The 20,654-nt window shown below is 48.6% G+C and overlaps 1 protein-coding gene across 5 annotated transcripts in view; it reads left to right on the plus strand.

Annotated features, from left to right (window-relative positions):
- LOC147107338 (FERM and PDZ domain-containing protein 4-like) overlaps positions 1-20,654 on the plus strand; it is a 506,420-nt gene that overhangs the window by 440,886 nt on the left and 44,880 nt on the right. For all 5 annotated transcript variants that reach the window (XM_086006256.1, XM_086006260.1, XM_086006258.1 and 2 more), the window contains one exon: positions 1,510-1,617. In XM_086006256.1, the coding sequence (XP_085862382.1) occupies positions 1,510-1,617 (108 nt within the window). The remainder of the gene's footprint in view (positions 1-1,509; positions 1,618-20,654) is intronic.

The raw sequence follows: 20,654 nt of genomic DNA on the forward strand, positions 1-20,654 counted from the left end.
CAGGAGAGTGGCTTACAATCAAGCCAACAGCCTTGCTCCAATTTGGCAGCTGATTTGTGGAGCACTGCTTCTGCTGCTTAGAATCATAGAAAAATTGCGACACAGAAGGAGGCCATTCGGCCCATCGTGTCCGTGCTGGTCGCAAAAGAGCTTCTAAAAATTAAAGTTGAGAATTAGCTTGAGAAACCATCTGCTAATGCTAACTGTGCAGCCTCTTAAAACACACTGCCAATCTACAGCAGTAACCTGCTAGGCCCTGACTTACATACCAACCATGCTCCCGCAACCACCAAACACAGAAAGATCAACATTACAAAAGTTTCTACCCGACATTCCTGCCTCATTTTCCACTTTGGCCTCTGTACTTCCTCCCCAGTCCAACTTCAGGTTTCAGGTACAGCTGTTTCAACCTCCCTATCTAGTTTCAGGGTCTGCTGCAATCACTCCTCACTTTAACTGGGGCCTCCGGCCTCATTGTGCTGCTTCCCACTCCAGCAGTGGATCTTGGGCCTTGCCCACAACATCAGGCCCCAGTCTCTCAACCAACCTTTGGATGCCACTGGCTCTCATGCCATGCCCCAAACCCCCTTCCTGCCTCGGCCAACAACTGAAGTATCTCTGCTTTTCACGTGCATTTCAGTTCCAGGATCTTGCAGAACCGATCAGGGCCCCAATTGCGCATCCATTGCAACATCAATAAGAAGGCCATCTGGCCCAGATACAAGGTCCTAATTCCAGATCCATCAGTCCTGTTCTCAGCCATTCCTTCCTTCACCTCTTCCAGCTCCCTGCTAGGCCAGACCACAGCTCAAATCCTGTCTCGGGCCTCAGCCTCTGTTTCATTTAGAACTGCATACATTACAACATGTCCCATCTAGGCCAGATCCCCACCAACAGCTAGGTACATTTTCTTTCTCATCTTGCTGCATGCCTTAGCCGACAAACTGTGCACTTTCAGTAAATCAGGAAAGGAACATTTATAGGCTGCATAAAGACAGAGTGAGAAACAGATAATAGAGCACATCAAAGGAGAGTAGGGATTACAGTAAGAGCAAGACAGGAGTGGAACAGACAAACAACAAGGTACAGGCAGAGACAACAATGAGAAAAAGTGTGTGAGAGCCAAACAGAGAGCGAGAAGACAAACAAAGACAGAGAGAACGACACACAGAGTTAGAGTGGGAGAGAAACTAAGAGATATAAGGAAAGATACAACTTTTATTTTTTACTTTGAGCAGTCGCACAGGAGATCGGCTTGTGTTTATTTAATTTTTCTAGTATAGGAATCTGTCTGATTTCTGCCAGGAATAGATCCTACACAAATTATTTTCTGTAAATTTATGACGAATGAATATTCTAAACTGGAGGTAGTCTAATGCAAGGAGTATTTCACAGTTCGATGTACTCACTGCACATAATGAGGAGAAAATGTGATCATGTATGCTGCAGAAATGCCACTGCAGTTCTGAAAAGGTTAGACTGAAATGTGCCTGCCTTGTCTATTCACAGGACACTATCAAAGACAATTCCCTCCTGTTTATGCCGAACGTATTGAAAGTTTACCTTGAGAATGGACAAACAAAATCTTTCCGATTTGACAACAGCACAACAATGAAGGTAGGTCTTCGCCCGACAGTAAACAGTACATTCAGGCAGCGCTGGGTCTTTGCTTTCCAATAGCTATGCAGATACAGGGCTTGACTGCATCAAAATATTTAGGTTCTCGGAACAGCCTGTCTCGTGTTCTAACACTGTACTGTTGAATTTGTACGACTGGAGCTCTTAATAAGCTATATAAATATTTGCAGTTCTCTCTAGTGGCCCATACCTGTGAACTGAGACATTTCCAATCCTAGGTCAGTACAATAAGTGCAGTTACTGGCAATTGTAAGTACTAAGGGGCCAACTGTTTTTTCAATGTTTGCATTATAAAGGGAAGGAATATCAGTTCTGTGAGTAGCACAATTTCACTTTGGATATCCAGAGCATCAGTCACTGACAGTTCTGGTACAACGTGGCCCGATGCAGAGCACAGCACCTTCGGCTCAAACCCAAAACTGTACTTAACCCCAACCTCAGAAGTATATCCCCAGATGCACTAATGTGAGCTTTTCCACTTCTCATACCAAGCAACCTTGTGGTTACACTGAATGAGATTGTCAGTTTAATTCCTGTGGCCTGAGGCTAGTTATAAGCTCATCTCGCATACGGCACTCGCAGCTACCAAAGAGAAGAGGTTTGAATCAGTGTTGTCAGTATTCCCCATGACTAATGGCTGAGATTGGGAGCTCAGTCTGTGGGCAGGGGGGGGGGGAGGAAGGGATGGGGTCACAGGTTAAGTACACATGCCAACACGCTGTAGCACCAGGACATCAAGCAATATTTTATATCTTCTCCCAAATAGAGACAAAGTACTATTCCTAGGGAATGATCATTGAAGTGACGTGCTTATTACATAAGATTACATAGGATATACGGCACAGAAACAGGCCATTCGGCCCAACCAGTCCATGCCGGTGTTTATGTTCCACTCGAGCCTCCTCCCTTCTTAACTCATCTAAATCTATCAGCGTAACCCTCTATTCCCTTCTCCCTCATATGTTTGTCCAGCCTCGGCTTAAATGCATCTGTACTATTCAAATCAACCACTCCCTGTGGTGGCGAGCTCCACGTTCTCACTACGCTTTGGGTAAAGAAGTTTTTTCTGAATTCCCTATTGGATTTCTTGGTGACTATCTTATATTGATGGCCTCTAGTTATGCTCTTCCCCACAAGTGGAAACATTCTTTCTGGATCCACTCTATCCAAACCTTTCATAATTTTATAGTCCTCTATTAGGTCACCCCTCAGCCTTCTTTTTTCGAGAGAAAAGAGACCCAGCCTGTTCATCCATTCCTGATATGTATACCCTCGCATTTCTGGTATCATCTCTGCACCCTCTCCAGTGCCTCTATATCCTTTTTATAATATGGCGACAAAGAGTGCCTGGCTATTTGTATGCTTGATGTACGCGTCAATGATTGGCGTAGTGAGTAACACAGGAGCACGATCGCTTCATTCAGCAAGGAGGTACCTTTGATAACAAATGTTCCGCAAACTTTTCCTTTTTCATTCATAAACAGACCATGTTGGCATATAAGTTGCTTCAAAATACATCGTGCCATCACTCGTGCCTGACATTGCCTTGGCAGAAATGTGTGGCTGTTGTAGTTCTTTCCTTCTGCAAACCAAAGAAAGTTTGTCAAGCCAACGCCTCAAGTTTAATTGACACTCACCTTTTTAAGGAGCTGCTTCATTTGCTGAGTAGCACCTTTTTTTTTCAATGGGGAAGGGTGGAAGGGAATGAGTGCAGCATTACAGGGCAACAGCAACAACAAAATGATAAATGTGGCCTGCCAGAAAATGTCATATTCTGTCATTGGCAAACTTTCTTTTGGGCCAACTGTTGAGTAATGCAGCGTAAACCAGAATGGCATGTCACAGTGAGTCGAACTCTAATTCATCCAACTCCGAAACTAGTAAAAGCAGAATGTTGGTTGTGTGGCTGTTGAATGCTGGCCTTTCTCCACGGTGTTTTCATCTTCTGGAGATGAAGATATATCGGGAGGATACGTTGTTCCAAGCACTTTCAGTAGAAGTTTTGTGACAGCAAATCTTATTGTAATTCAGCTTTATTAATGCAGTTGTGCATAAAATGAACTTAAATAAATTGAAACCAAACACTAGTTCTTGATAACAACAGAAAACGCTGGAAAAACTCAGCAGGCCAGGCAGCATCCGTGGAGAGAGAAATAGAGTTAATGTTTCAGGTCGAAGACCCTTCGTCAGAACTGAGAAAAAAGCAGGAAATGAAACAGATTAAAAAGCAAGTTTGGGGGTTGGGAAATGGGGGAGGGGATGAAAGAACAAAAGGGAAGGTCTGTGAGAGGTGAAGAGACATTAAGAGATATTCAAGGCGAGACGAGATGGTAATAGGACAGGTAAAGAAACAAAGGATGGCTCTAGATGAAGTGTGAAATGCACTGGCAGAGTGAGAGACAGCTGCCATGTGGGAGAGAAAAAAAAACCTAGTTCTGGATAGTACCGGATGTGCTTGTGACTAAATATATGATGACAAGAAACCCAAAGCCTATATTTCTGAATATCTTTGTCCTTCTCCAGCTGAGCACTATTTTCTTCCCATTCCATCCTTCCTTTCTGGGTGTGGTATGGTTCTGTAGGTGCTGGGAGCACTCTGGTTCTCACCTAAGTGACCATTCTTCATGTGTGAGCCTAGATGATGAGTACATGGGAGGCATCACAACCAAACCCAATCCTAAGCTGATTGATATCCACACTCATGCCCTTTCCAGCAGCTGCCACTGGATAGCGATCAGGAACAAGAACCCTGAACAATTTCCATCCCTGCCCCACCCACCCCACACCCACACCCCCTACAACCCACCTCCTTAACCCAGGGTGTAATTGCCATGACAGCTGAGGTCAGCTAACTCAGCACAGAGAGGAATTTTCTGAGCATCTGATCTTCCTGGGGCAGTGCATTTACCAATCAAGCCTTCATTCTGTTTTAGGCTGCATACCTTGTCACTGGCCACTAAGATCATCCCATAAATGCAAAGTGATAAATTACCTTTGTGATCACTGACAGTTAGAATTTTGCCTCTAATTGTTTTTAAGGTAGGCAGTGTGTAAAGTGTGACCACTGCAGTTAACATAATACATGATTGACACACTGTTGAAGTTTTACTTAATTAAGGATAAATTGACATGGTTTTGTAAAAAAACAGGCACTGACAGGCTGCTGAGATGATTCACCAGCAAATCCTTAGCTGCAAACTAAATAAGCGCTGGTATGGAAGGTGGCATCGTCAGAGCAGATGCGGCGGAGATGGAGAAACTGGGAGAATGGAATAGAGTCCTTACAGGAGGCGGGGTGGGAGGAAGTGTAGTCCAGGTAGCTGTGGGAGTCAGTGGGCTTGTAGTGAATGTTTGTCAATAACCTATCCCCAGAGATGGAGTCGGAGAGGTCGAGGAAGGGAAGGGAAGAATCGGAGATGGACCATGTGAAAGTGAGGGAAGGGTGGAAATTGGAAGCAAAGGATAAGGGGTAAGCCATTTAGGACAGAAATGAGGAGGAATTTCTTCACCCAGAGAGTGGTGAACCTGTGGAATTCTCTACCACAGAAGGCAGTAGAGGCCAATACATTAAATATATTCAAGAAGGAGTTGGATATATTTCTTAAGGCTAAAGGGATCAAGGGGTATGGGGAGAAAGCAGGGACAGGGTACTGAATTTGAATGATCAGCCATGATCGCATTGAATGGCGGAGCAGGCTCGAGGGGCCGAATGACCTACTCCTGCTCCTATCTTCTATAAGTGAATGAAATTATCTAGTTCAGGGCGAGAGCAGGAAAGGGCACCGATACAGTCATCGATGTACCGGAAAAAGAGGTGAGGGAGGACTGGAACAAAGAGTGTTCCACATATCCCACGAAAAGGCAGGCATAGCTAGGAACCTTTGATTTGGAGGAAGTGAGTGGAGTCAAAGGAGAAGTTGTTCAATGTGAGAACAAGTTCAGCCAGGCGGAGGAGGGTGATGGTGGATGGGGACTGGTTGGGCCTTTCATTCAACCTATTGCACCAAAATTCATTCACCTTCTCACTGCATATTTAGCACTGTAAATGAAAATATTAAATTATTACTGACATTTAGCCAGATCGCAGTATCGGCTTGGCTCAGTTAGTAGCACTCTTGCTCCCTGCCCAGGAGCTCACTATGAACTCGAGCAAATATCTTAAGCTTGACACTTCAGTGCAGTATTGAAGGGCTGCAGCATTGTCAAAGATGCTATCTTTCAGATGAATCATTAAACCATGACCCTGTCTGCCTACTCTACTGGACATAAAAGCAGGGTGAAGGCAGGTTTACTCTTGATGTAACCTGCACTGCAGTCGACGTGGGAATGTTTCCCTCCCTTGGCACTGTTTGAAAAAGAGCAGAGGAGTTCTCCCCGTGGTCTTGACAATAATTTTCTCCCTCAACCACCACCACTAAAAACAGAACAGCTGATTACCCATCTCAGTACTGTTTGTGGACTTGCTGTGTGCATATTGGCTCTTGAATTTGGCTACATGGCAGTGAATGTGCTTCAAAAGTAATTTATTGGTTTAAACCACTCTGAGACATCTTGAGGATGTGATAAGATGCTACATAAATGCAAGTTCTTTCTTCATACCACGCATCAAATGAGCCAAGCTGACATTGGTATATGGCATTATGACAGTATTATGCCTAAGTTGCTAAATATACAGCCTTAATTAACTAAAACCCCAACAAACAGTGTGTCAATCATGTATTGTGTCAACTACAATGGTCACACTTTACGCACTGATGACCTTAAAGCAACCAATGCTGTTAACCTGGAGATATTTGTGTAATTAGTCTCAATCAATAGTAAACAAGATTTAATTTTGTCATTTAATGTAATATTGATTATCTTAAGTGACTTATATTTTCAGAATGTTGTCAGGAAATTATGGCCTAGAAATTCAGTTAAGGCCCGCCAGCAGGCTAACGCCCAAAAGTTAGCGCTGCACGCGGAGCCAGGTGCGCCCGTCAGATATTCGGCTTTTGCGCCCCAAGTCGGAACCGGCCGCTATTCCAGGGTGTGCCCACCCCCGCTTGGGGCGCTGAAACTGAATTTCAGCGCTCTAAGTGCCGCTGCGCCACCCGATGCGGTGCGGCAGGCTGCGGTACTGCAGGCCTCCTCCTTCTCTTAAGGTGGAGGTGCCTGCAACAGCGAGATCGCCGCTGGATTGTGCCGGCAAATGAGCCCGGCACCAAGCAGAAGTGCCGGGCTCGCGGAAAGCAGCCGGCAATGCCGCGGGGGGGGGGGTGGAGGAGGCCGGGGAAGGAGGTGCGGGCAGGTGGCCGCCGAAAAAGCGGCCGGCCGCACCTCCACCTTAAAGCGCCCCAGTAGCGCAGCAGTACGGCCCCGTTTTTCAATCGCTGTTTGCGGCCGCTGCAGAAGAGGCGGCCGCAACTAAATATGGGGTTTGGGCCGGAAGCGGGGCGGAACCGGGGCACTGCGCACACCGATGACGTCATCGGTGTCGGCGCAGCGCTACCGGCTACCGCCGCCATTACCGCAGCGCTGAATATCAGCACACCCTCTTACACTTGCGCAGAAGCCCTCTTTGGGCGGTAACTGGGCGCAAAGCCCACTGAATTTCTGGCCCTATGTCTGCAATGTGACCAGCAGGCAACAAGTGTGTTTTTTAAATTTCCCATTCTGATTTTTCTCCAGATTAACAGCATAAAGCATCGGTTGTTTTAAGGTCACCAGTGCGTAAAGTATGACCACTGTAGTTGACACAATACATGAACGCAGTGAACGGGACACATACACGCACCCCCGCAGCCAGGCACCAAACCACACCTCTTTGATTAAGCTTCTTCCCTTCACAGAAGGTGACATACTCTCCAAAGCGAGCGGGCACTGCCCTGTGCTTGACCAGGTCCCCTCCAGAATTGATCACTCTGTTCATCTCTAACTCCAGGGGGAAACACTGCCTCCTACATCCACTGGATGATCAGAGAACTCTACAACCCTGATAGCCACCAAATCCAACGTAATAAAACCCACTGAAACCCCAGGAAAAAACAAACACAGGCACAGAATGATCCATGGAGGAATTTAAATACAAATATGATAATGAGGTGGGAAAAGCTTATTGAATTTCCTGATGTAGCCTCTGTGCTTAATGTGCGATGCTTCTCCAATTGATTCCTACAAATGGTCAGCGTTATTTGCCTGATATAGGCAGCTGGCCGTGATAAGTGTGGACGGTGTAAGTGTTGTTGACTGTTCTTTAGCTCTAAGTATAGAAGAGCACTGCTTACTGCATCATGTAATTCACAAAGAAATGTTTCGCTGAGCGCTATATAGTAATCTCCATGGCAACATTCAGAAATATTATTCTTGATGGATGTAAAAAAAAAACACAACCTGCAAAATGGCAGGAAAATACAGTAAGAAAATGGTGGTTGAAACGAGTAGTGCAGATGATTATATCGAGCAGTTATAACCATATCGTACCTTAGGACATGCAATTACACCATGTTTTTACACTTGCCAGATCATTGTGTTCCTGTTTGGCGAGAGTGACCACCACATACCGTGCTCTCTGTTTTATATTCGATGTCGGGTGCCGGACTCTGCTGTGTGGCGACATGTGTTACCAGTTCCTCCCATTTATTTTCCTGGAACAATAGGTTTAACCTGAGAGCAGATATACAATGGGTTTACACAGCTTTGCTGATCCTGCTATTTACACACAAAATGGCAGTCAGTGGTGGGAGAACCATATGGCTGGATTTCTGTAGTGTCAAATCACCTTGACACTTCCATTTCCAGAAATTTTCACCAGCATTTGAAACGAGCCTGCCAATTAATGCTAAATCATGAGGACGTTTCACAGCCACAAGGAACTCAATTGAGACGCATCAAACTCACTTAGGGCCCTTACAGCCAAGGGCAGGAGGCTTTTGTTCCAAAATTCTGGGCTGGAGTCAACTCAGGCCCCAGCGGTGAAAGAGGAGTGTACTCACTCACCGAAGCATCCTGTTCCCTCGAAAATGTACTTGTAATGCGCTGTCTTTCTGCTGTAGTCTGATGCCTTGAAATGAATACTGTTGCACGTCCATTAAGAGTTAGTGGGCAGGGGAGTTGCACACAGCTACATTTGGGTCAATTTTAACATCGGACGGGACGGCTCTCGTGCTGTGCACCAAGGAGGGTAGATGAGGGTAGTGCGTTTGATGTAGTGTATATGGGCTTTAGCAAGGCTTTTGATAAGGTTCCACATGGCAGACTGGTCACGAAGTTAAAAGCCCATGGGATCCAGGGCAAAGTGTCAAGTTGGATTCAAAACTGGCTCGGAGACAGGAAGCAGAGGGTAAAGGTTGATGGGTGTTTTTGTGACTGGAAGGCTGTTTCCAGTGGGGTTCTGCAGGGCTCAGTACTAGGTCCCTTGCTTTTTGTGGTACAGGTAGACTACCTTTTATCCGAACTTCCGAAAACCGAAACCCTCTAAAAACCGAAGGTTTTTTCGTTCAGCGTAAGTTGTGCGCACGACATGACCAGAGTGGCGCATGACTTACGCTGAGCAGAGGGTCAGCGTAAGTCGCGCGCACGACCCCGACCCCCGCCGACGACCCCCCGCGGATCCCCCGCCGACCCCCCCGCTGACCCCCCCCGCCGACCCCGACTCCCGCCAACCCCCCCGCCGACCCCGACTCCCGCCGAACCCCCCGCCGACCCCGCCGACCCCCACCCCCCGCCGACCCACCCCCGACAAATTTCCCAGTCTTATAAAATACCTTCCGAAATCCGAAATTTTCCGAAAACCGAAACACGGCTGGTCCCGAGGTTTTCGGATAAAGGATAGTCTACCTGTATATATCAATGATCTAGGCTTGAATATAGGGGGTATGATTAAGAAGTTTGCAGGTGATACTTGTGATGAAATATTCCATTCATCACTGCCTGTGACTGTGGTCGGTTTCAGTGTCATTTCCCTTACCCCAGTCCTCATTGTATTGTTTATTGGAATGTGCTGGAATGTGCTGTGTGTGTAGGGCTCCGCCCATACCTGGCCCCTTTTGTAAGCTAGCTCAGTCTGGCCTCAGTCTCCAGAAGTAAGATACCTCTCTCTCTTACGTGTTACTTTCTAAGTTAATAAAAGCCTTGTTTTGTTTCGCTAACATCGAGTCTCGGAATTATTGAGGCACATCAATTTTATTAACTTATTTTTCAACACTATGGATCAACTCCTGAAACCCGAATGTTTGGATTTGGATCAACATGCTCCGGACGCATCAGCACGCTTCGGACACTGGTTTGAGTGTATGGAATTCTTCCTGGACAATTCCGCAGCCGTCAAAGACGCTACGGACGCTGCGAGGATGAGACTCGGAATTCTGCGGAATTGGGTAAGCCACCGGGTTTACCCCCTCATCCAAGACGCCGATACGTACCTGGCCGCCTGCGACATCTTAAAGGCGCATTACCAGCAGCCTACGAATGAGGTGTATGCTAGGCATCTGCTCGCTACTCGCGCACAGCGACCTGGGGAATCGGTGGAGGAGTTCCTAAGCACCCTGAAAATGCTTGGCAAAGACTGCAAGTGCCGAGATGTAAAAGCCGCAGTGTACACTGACGAGCTTGTTCGCGATGCCTTTATCACAGGCCTCAGCTCCACTTACATCCGGCAAAGACTGCTGGAAAAAACGGGGTTGGACCTGAAACAGGCTGCGGACACCGCGCGATCCCTGGATGTGGCCCAGAGAAACTCGGACGCCTACTCTTCAGCCCGCGCCGTCCACGCCGCCACGTGTGCACCGAGGGCGCCGCCATCTTGGAAGGCATCTTCCCCGCCCGGCAGCCCGACACCGGCGGGGCCCCGCTCTCCCCCCAGAAGCCCTACGACAGCCGCGACGCGTCAGGGACCCAACTGCTACTTCTGCGGGCAGCCAAAACACACCAGAAACCTGTGCCCGGCGAAAGGCACCACCTGCTTTAAGTGCGGTAAGAAGGGGCACTTCGGGAAGGTGTGCAGAGGGAACCCCGCCGGAAAACCAACCGCCGGAAAACCCGCCACCGCCGCGTGTGCGCCGTGGGAGCGGCCATCTTGGACGCCATCTTGCCCGACCTCGTGGGGTCCGCCATCTTATGAGCAGACAGCGTGGACGCCATCTTGTATCGATCAGGGCCCTACAGTGGCATCGGTCACAGTGGACCAGACCAGGCCGCACCCGCTATCCAAATCAATGGTGGACATCGAGGTAAACGGGTGCCGGGTTAAATGTTTAATTGACAGTGGAAGCACGGAGAGTTTTATCCACCCTGAACTGGCACAGCAACTCTCCCTAAAGGTGGTCCCTGCTCAGGGTACCATCTCTATGGCTGATAAAACCCAGACATCGACCATTCTGGGTTACTGCACGGTACAATTGGGCGTTAACGGAACTGTATACGATAATTTTAAAGTATTAATCATGAAGAACCTATGTGCGAGCGTGATCTTGGGCCTGGATTTCCAGTGCAACCACCAAAGCATCACGCTCAAGTACGGTGGGTCCCAGCTGCCCCTCACAGTGTGCGGTCTGGCTACCCTGAAGGTAAAGCCGCCTTCGCTATTCGCGAACCTTACCCCTAACTGCCGGCCAATAGCAACCAAAAGCAGGAGGTACAGCTGGGAGGACAGGCGGTTTATCGCGACCGAGGTAGACAGGCTCCTGAAAGAGCGCATTATTGAACGCAGCAACAGCCCGTGGCGCGCCCAAGTGGTAGTGGTAAGGGGTAGAGAGAAGAAACGGATGGTGATCGACTATAGTCAAACGATCAACAGGTACACCCAACTAGACGCCTACCCGCTACCCCGCATATCAGAAATGGTGAACCAAATCGCCCAATACCGGGTGTTCTCCACCATCGACCTCAAGTCAGCGTACCACCAGCTCCCTATCAGACCAGAGGACCGCCCGTACACCGCCTTCGAGGCGAACGGACGCCTCTACCAATTCCTCAGAGTCCCCTTTGGGGTGACGAATGGGGTCTCGGTTTTTCAGAGGGAGATGGACCGCATGGTCGATGACCACCACTTGCAGGCAACCTTCCCCTACCTCGACAACATCACCATCTGCGGCCACAATCAGCAGGATCACGACTCGAACCTCGAGAGGTTCCTGGAAACCGCACAAAAACTCAACCTCACCTACAACGAGGACAAGTGCGTTTTCAACACCACGCGCCTCTGCATACTAGGCAGCGTGGTGGAGAATGGGGAAATCGGACCAGACCCCGACCGATTGTGCCCCCTACGGGAGCTGCCCCTGCCCAACACTCCCAAAGCCCTGAAAAGGTGCCTGGGGTTATTTTCTTATTATTCCCAATGGGTCCCCAACTACTCCGACAAAGCCCGCCCCCCCTTGAAAGCATCCTCTTTTCCGCTCTCTGCTGAGGCCCACGCCGCCTTCAAAAGCATTAAGCAGGATATTGAGCGGGCCACGCTACAGGCAGTGGACGAGAACACTCCATTTCAAGTGGAAAGTGATGCGTCTGACTTCGCCTTGGCGGCCACCCTCAACCAGGCGGGGCGGCCCGTAGCTTTCTTCTCGAGGACCCTCCAAGGGCCCGAGATCAGACACTCCTCCGTGGAAAAGGAGGCCCAAGCCATCGTGGAGGCAGTGCGCCAGTGGCGCCACTACCTAGCCGGCAAACGCTTCACCCTACTTACCGACCAGCGGTCGGTAGCGTTTATGTTCAATAATAAACAGAGGGGGAAGATTAAAAATGATAAGATTCTTAGGTGGCGGATCGAGCTCTCCACCTTCGAGTACGACATCATTTACCGGCCAGGGGCCCTTAACGAATCCCCTGACGCCCTCTCACGAGGGATGTGTGCCAGCGCCACCGGGGATCGGCTACAGACCCTCCACAACGACCTCTGCCACCCAGGGGTCACGCGGCTGTTCCACTTCATAAAGTCCCGTAACTTACCCTACTCGATTGAGGAAGTTCGGTCTCTGACCAGGAACTGCCGCACTTGCGCTGAGTGCAAGCCTCGGTTCTACCGCCCAGATAGAGCCCACTTAATCAAAGCTACATGGCCCTTTGAGCGGCTCAGCTTAGATTTCAAGGGCCCCCTCCCGTCCGTCGACCGCAATGTTTACTTCCTGAACATTGTGGACGAATACTCCCGGTTCCCATTCGCCTTCCCCTGCCCAGACATGACCAGCGCCACGGTCATTAAATGCCTCAACAGCCTGTTCTGCCTGTTCGGTATGCCGAGCTACATCCATACGGATAGGGGGGCGTCCTTCATGAGTGAAGAGCTACGCCAGTACATGCTGTCCAAGGGGATCGCCACGAGCCGTACCACCAGCTACAACCCCCGGGGTAACGGCCAAGTGGAGCGAGAGAACGGGACAGTATGGAAAGCAGTCACTCTAGCTCTAAGGACCAAGGGCCTCCCTATCTCCCGCTGGCAGGAAGTCCTCTCGGATGTGCTCCATTCGATACGGTCGCTATTGTGTACGGCCACTAATGCCACGTCCCATGAACGAATGTTTGTCTTTCCCCGGAAATCCACCTCAGGCGTATCCATGCCGTCATGGCTCTCCACCCCAGGTCCGGTACTCGTGCGAAGGCATGTGAGGGGCCACAAGACGGACCCTCTCGTGGAGCCAGTACACCTACTCCACGCCAACCCCCAATACGCATATGTCCGGCACGCCGACGGAAGGGAGGACACCGTGTCCATAAAAGACGTCGCCCCAGCCGGCATCGACAACAACCACGGCAATAGCAGCAACAACGATCACAGCAACTCTTACCCACCCACTACTCTTTCATCACCCCCGGAAGAACATCGACCAACGGCACCCCCACCAACTACCCCTTCAACAACCCTGGCGGCACCCCCGGCAGAGACCCAGGAGACTACCGGGGACACCCAGCCGACACCCGCGGCACCACAACAGCCACGTCGGTCGCAGAGGACTATCAAACCCCCGAACAGACTAAATCTATAGAAGGGGTGAATGTGATGAAATATTCCATTCATCACTGCCTGTGACTGTGGTCGGTTTCAGTGTCATTTCCCTTCCCCCAGTCCTCATTGTATTGTTTATTGGAATGTGCTGGAATGTGCTGTGTGTGTAGGGCTCCGCCCATACCTGGCCCCTTTTGTAAGCTAGCTCAGTCTGGCCTCAGTCTCCAGAAGGAAGATACCTCTCTCTCTTACGTGTTACTTTCTAAGTTAATAAAAGCCTTGTTTTGTTTCGCTAACATCGAGTCTCGGAATTATTGAGGCACATCAATACTAACCTCGGATGTGTGGCTGATACTGAAGAAGGAAGCTGTAGACTGCAGGAAGATATCAGTAAATTGGTCAGGTGGGCACAAATGGAATTCAATCCGGAGAAGTGTGAGGTAATGCATTTGGGGAGGGCTAACAAGGAAAGGGAATACATTAAATGGTAGGACACTGAGTAGTGTAGAGGAACAAAGGGACCTTGGAGTGCATGTCAACAGATCCCTGAAGGTAGCAGGCCAGGTAGATAAGGTGGTTAAGAAGGTATTCGGAATGCTTGCCTTTATTAGCCGTGGCATAGAATATAAAAGCAGGGGGGTTATGCTTCAACTGTATAAAACACTAGTTAGGCCTCAGCTAGAGTACCGCGTGCAGTTCTGGTCACCACATTACAGGAAAGATGTGATTGCACTAGAGAGGGTACAGAGGAGATTTACAAGGATGTTGCTGGGAGTAGAGAATCTTAGCTATGAGGAAAGACTGGATAGGCTGGGTCTGTTTTCCTTGGACAGAGGAGGCTGAGGGGAGACCTTATTGAGGCATCTAAAATTATGAGGGGCCTAGATAAAGTGGATAGAAAGGACCTATTTCCCTTAGCAGAGGGGTCAAAAACCAGGGGGCACAGATTTAAAGTAATTGGTGGAAGGTTTAGAGGGGATTTGAGGGGAAATTTCTTCACCCAGAGGGTTTTGGGGGTCTGGAACTCACTGCCTGAAAGGGTGGTAGAGGCAGGGACCCTAACCACATTTAAAAAGTGCTTGGATGTGCACTTGGGATGCTGTAACCTGCAGGGCTACGGACCAAGAGCTGGGAAGTGGGATTAGGTTGGATAGCTCTCTGTTGGCCGGCGCAGACACGATGGGCCGAAATGGCCTCCTTCCGTGCTGTAACTTTCTATGATTCTATGGTGAGAGGCCCGAGCCATTTTGTGGGCCGGGTCTCATTTCCATATCAGTTGTGATCTGCGAGTGCAGGTCCAGCAGTGGGGGTCGGGGAGGATTGCAGACAGGCCGTCAGTGGGCCGTACGATTCTTGTTAAAGCCAGGAGGAGCTTTCAATCTCCAAAACTAACAGAAACTTACCGTTTTCTGAGCGGCCTGCAGAGGTCCCTCTAAAGCACCAATGACCGGAGCGTGTGTGCGGCATCCTCCGCCCACTGTACATGGAAATTACAGCGGCGTCCTGTGTATGTCATAGGACCCCAATCAACATGTTACAAGTTTGGTCCCACCTGATGCAGGCAGGGGCAGGGCTGCCCATGTGAAGGCCCCACCAGAAATAACTGGATCGGCAGCGGCAGCGGGAAAGTAAATTCAGCCCCACAGTTTTCAGGGCGCCACTTCTTGGTTGCCACCAGGGCAGAGGCCTTCACATCCCACGCCATTAATTGTGTACACACTAATGTTTGCTTGGTGTAATTGTAAGTCCTAAGTTAAGATACGTTTATAACCAATGTTCCCTGTAATTTTTTTTTCGGGCCGCATGGCCCCTTCAAAATACTGCACATACACGGTTTTTCTATTGAAAAGCTGGCAAGCCGGCTGTGCGGGACCCTTCGAGGGCTGTGCTGCGCGGCCGCGAAGCTTACGGGGAACACTGTTTCTAAACTACTCGATATAATCGTCTGCATTACTTGTTTTAACCACCATTTTTTTTAACTGTATTTTCCTGCCATTTTGTAGGTTGTGTTTTTCTTTTATATCTACCAAGAATAACACTGCTGAATGTTGCCATGGAGATTATTATATAGAGCGCAGCAAAAGCTTTCTTTGTGAATAGTGGTTGTGGGTCATGATCCGCTTCACTCGAGTGAAATTCTCCTCTCTCACTTACAAAGCTGATCGGTCAAAATGCATTTTCTGGCAATTTATTTTCTCTGCAAATGTGGGGCATTTCATGAAAAGAAAGAAAGACTTGCATTTATATAGCACCTTTCATGACCATCAGACGTCGCAAAGCGCTTTACAGCCAATGAAGTACTTTTGAAGTGCAGTCACTGTTGTTTCATTGAATCAAAGAGCACAGAAGGAGGTCGTTCAGCCCATCGTGCCTGTGCCGGCTCTTTGAAGGAGCTCTCCGGTTAGTCCCACACCCCTGCTCTTTCCCAATAGCCCCTCAAATTTTTTCCCTTCAAGTATTTATTCAATTTCCTTTGAAAGTTATTAATGTATCTGCTTCTACCACCCTTTCAGGCAGCGCATTCCAGATCATAACAACTCGCTGCGTAAAAGCACTTCTCCTCATCTCGCTTCTGGTTCGCTTGCCAATTACTTTAACTCTGTGTCCTCTGGTTACTGACCCTCCTGCCAGTGGCAACAGCTTTTCCTTATTCACTCTATCAAAACCCCTCATAATTTTGAACACCTCTGGTAAATCTACCCTTAACCTTCTTTGCTCTAAGGAGAACAATCCCAGCTTCTTTAGTCTCTCCACATAACTGAAGTCCCTCAACCCGGGTACCACTCTGGTAAATCTCCTTTGCACCAGAGATAGATCCCGCCAAGGTGTGCGTGCGCAGCCGCGCAGTGCTCTGAGAGGTCCTGCCCAGGCCACTCACCAGCTTTTAAATAGTAGATATCGCGCATGCGCAAAAAATTGAATGAGTCGCACGTTGGGGGAGCCAGGCCACGCAGGTGGCAGTGCAGCTTATGGGGGGGCATTGCTTTGCACCCGTTGGGCTGGATTTTCATTGGGCCGTGGAGGCGGGATTGGAGGCATGTGGGGTGTTAAAATCCCGAAATCGGGGGTCCCGACCCCATCCTGCCCCCAACCCACCTCCATGCCAGTTTCAAAGGAGGCGGATACCCGACCCGCACTGGGACCCGCCTACCCAAGGCGGGAAGGGGATTAGTGCCAATTAACTGCCTGTTAACAGGTAGTTAACAGGCAGTTTTTAGCCTAATCCCTATTTTCATTGTTGAAATGTGGGGTTCCCGACGGCTCCAAACCAAGCCAAGTTAGCGAGGTGGGCCGTCGGGATGAAGGGCTTGGAGGGGTCGAGATGTCGGTGTTCAGGTGAGTGATGTGTGCATGAGTGCAAAGGTAAGTGTGTTTGGTCTGTGTAAAGTGTTTAAAGAAGTTCTACTAACCTTTACTTACCTTTACAGCCTTCCTTCCTTCAGGTCTCGGGAGTCCCTCATCTCATCGGCACAGAAAGCAGAATGGCCGCCAGCTGTCAAAATCTGCAGCCTCTGCTTTCTGTTCCGGGGAGATCTCTAAATCATCCTGAGAGGAAGGAATTAACCTGGAGTACAGATTGTCAGTGTTTGACAGCTTCAAACAGCTGTGAAACGCTGATATTTCATCTGTCAAAAGGTCTTGACAGATGAAATTTCAATCTGTTGACGTCACCTGTTGCTGGGTGGCCCTTAATTGGCCTCGGGCTCAACAAGGTCAATCAAGTCAAAATCGCGTGGGTTGGCTAGAACTCGATGGAGGCGGGACTACAACCCCAAAAGTTGTAGTCCTGCCTCCGACCCGCCTCCTCAATGAAAAACCAGCCCAATTGTTTTTGTGAATTTTACAGAAGCCTATATTTGGTGAGATTTTCTGCTTTTAAGGGTCCTAAGTGAACTCGGTCAATTCCATATTGCAGTTGCACTGAGTTCTTTATACAAAACCAGCCACAAATACAATCCAGGCAGCTCCATGCAGCAATCTCACTCGGTGTAGCCGTAATCCTCAGCAATTCGAAGAGGAGCAGTGTCGTGCTGCTGTTCCACCGAGCCCGGCTCCGAGGCACACAGTGAAAGTGGTGGAGATGAAGCGTGCATTGCCAACTGAGCTTGTATAGCTAATCTGGAGCTGCTTGATGCTGGCATCGGGTGGGCACAACAGTGGAAATATCTCCCACTTCCCAGCACTGTCATCTTTCACATTAATCAACACCAGTATTCTCACTAAAAAGAAGCGTTGACTGCAATCATTTTCATATTTTCTGAACACTGCCACCACTGCCGCGCCCCCCCACCCACCACCCTCCCCCCCCCATCCCCAGCCCGGCAGCAGCTAATCACAAAATCGCAGGTGCTTGACCACCATTTTCTCTCCATGAGCGTCAATGGACCAAAATTGGCTGGCAAGCCACTTGCTGCGTATGAGGACCCACCAGTGGCATTTCAGCGAGATTCCCCGGCAAAGGTTCAGATGGGGCGCCTGCAGTATTTAGATGATCCTGGGGCAGGAAGATCAGCCAGGGACAAGCGGGCACATCTCCATCGCAATGCAAAGTCCCACCCCACCAGCGACGCACTCTAATTCTGCAGAAGCGGAAGATCCAGGCCAGCTATATTTTTCTCCCTGCCTCCAGTGACAGTTTTAAGCAGGTCAGACTCAATTCACGGCTCCCATTATATTACTCCAAAAATGCAGCTGGTCTCCTGGGCAAATACACACAGGCATGTAACCTCATAGCTTAAGGTGCACCAGGCCTCAGACCCATGAACGCTCGGGGGAGAGAGAAATTGAGGTGAATCAAGGCCGTTCATGATCTTGGTTGTTATGGTTAAGTCTCTAATACATGCCACCCCACCCCACCCCAAAAAAATATTTTGAAGCCCACTGATGATCTGTGTCCCATTCTTGGCCGACTGATTTCTCCCACAGCTCCTCTCTAAGCCTACATAAAATTAGCCACAGGAATAACTATCCCAGACCAGAGGGAGACAGAAGAACACAGATATTGGCCGAGAAATTCGGGTCTCCACGGGTGAGTACGCACGGGGTACTCACCCGTAAGCCCAATGGAAGTGCCGGTTTCCTGCATGCACTGCGCATGCGCGGGAAACCGGCACTTCCGTTCCCCTGAAAGCAGGGGTTCAGAGGTCGAACGCGTGCACAGTAGAGGCTGCGTGTGCGCATCGAACTTACGTTTTTTTTGCAGGTTTCTCTGGGAGGGTAAGTCTCCAGAAGTTACACATATAAAAAGCAATCACAAGGCCTGCTTTTTACAAGGTAAGTGGTGAATCAATTAAAATTAAAACATTTTTTCCACAGATTTATTATTTTTAAATACTTTAAAGAAAGGTAAGTTTATTTTTAGCCCCGTTAGAAAATAAAATTATTTTTTTCAAAAATTTAAATTATTGTTTAAAATAGTTATTTCATGTAATTTATAGTTTATTTAAAAAATGTGATTTTTAAAAACATTTATTTGAAGATTTAGTGATGTTTTGGGGCTTATAGTATTTATAAGTTTGACAGCCCTTCCTGTCAAATTTATGAATGAAGCATTCCCTGCTCCGATTGGCTCTCCCTGGCCCATGTGATCCCAGGGGATGCATCGAACTAACTGCGCCCCTGGGATACGCAAGCACTGCGCGCCAGCAGTTGGAGCAGGCCCTGGATCGGAATTCCACGCAGGCCCACAGCTCAACGGCCGGCGCGCAAGGTAAGTGCAGGTCGGGGGCTTGCACCCACGGGAAGCTTCCGACCCGAATTTCTGGGCCGGGGGCCAGAGAGATTCATAGCCAAAGCACAAAAGAGACAGACATTTACAAGACAAAAGCAGATTATAGCGAAAGACAAACAAATTGATACATAGAGAGTACGATTGGGACACAGACAAAAAGGCTGCAGGGGACACACAGACAAATAGTCTAAGAGGACAGTGCAATCAAGAGACAGATAGAGAAATCAGGAGACACAATCAAACATCTGGAATATATGGAGATAGGCACATCAGGGCAACACAGAGTGAAATCAGGGCACAAGGACACAGAAATCTGCAGACACTTAGACAAAGATCAAATCACAGACAGTAACAGAAATAGAAAGAGAGACATCGACAGGAGGAAAGACGGGAGATTCACACCTGGCGAGAAATGAAGACTTCTCAGAGGGCGCCTTCGAGGAACAAAAAGACAGACAGAGAGCTGATAGTGATGTAATTAGGAAGTTGCAAATATCACTGTGAGCAAAATCATGGGAGATCTAATAATATTACATTTGTGATGTCCTGTCACATTTCATTGATAAGTCCTCTTTCCTGTGCTGTGATGCCAGTAGGTAGCACTTTTCCTAATAGGGTTTTCCAATGTAGTGATGCACTGAGACACCTGACTGGTGCATTTGTTCGCTGACTGCTGTAGTTTCATACACTGGCCACTGGTGGTGCTATAGAGCCATTTTTGTTTACTCAAACTGCTTTCTGTCAGCCATATTTCTTTTCCCATCTGTGAAAGCAGCCAGGTAAAATTTTGAGGTTTTTTTTTAACTAATTATTTACTGGTAGCGTTTTATTTGTTTACTTAGTTTTATTCCCCACTCACCTTAGAGTCAATGTTCCACCACTTACCCCACCTGGCCTGCTAATAATAATTTTCTGGCGGACATGATCTTACGCTTTTGAGGGAAATCAGGAAATCAGGGAATTGGTGGCCCATTTTTTTCAGACTGTTCCTCTCTCCTTGCCCACCCCTAAAGTCATGGCCCTTTGCTGCACCTGCTCCGGCCACCCACCCACACCTGTTCCTCCCAGTAGCGTCACGACCTACAAGCACCCTACGCAATAGACCAGGCTGATAGAGTGTAGAGATAGAGGATGTTTCCACTGATGGGTGAGACTAGAACTAGGGGGCATAATCTTAGAATAAGGGGCTGCCCTTTCAAAACTGAGATGAGGAGAAACTTCTTCACTCAGAGGGTAGTAAATCTATGGAATTTGCTACCCCAGAGAGCTGTGGAAGCTGCAACATTAAATGAATTTAAAACGGAGATAGACATTTTCCTAGCAGATAAGGGAATTAGGGGTTACGGGGAGAGGGCAGGGAAGTGG

Source organism: Somniosus microcephalus, chromosome 14 (assembly GCF_052327205.1).
Source record: "Somniosus microcephalus isolate GS21.2 chromosome 14, FLI_Smic_1.0, whole genome shotgun sequence".
NCBI classification, from domain to species: Eukaryota; Metazoa; Chordata; class Chondrichthyes; order Squaliformes; family Somniosidae; genus Somniosus; species Somniosus microcephalus.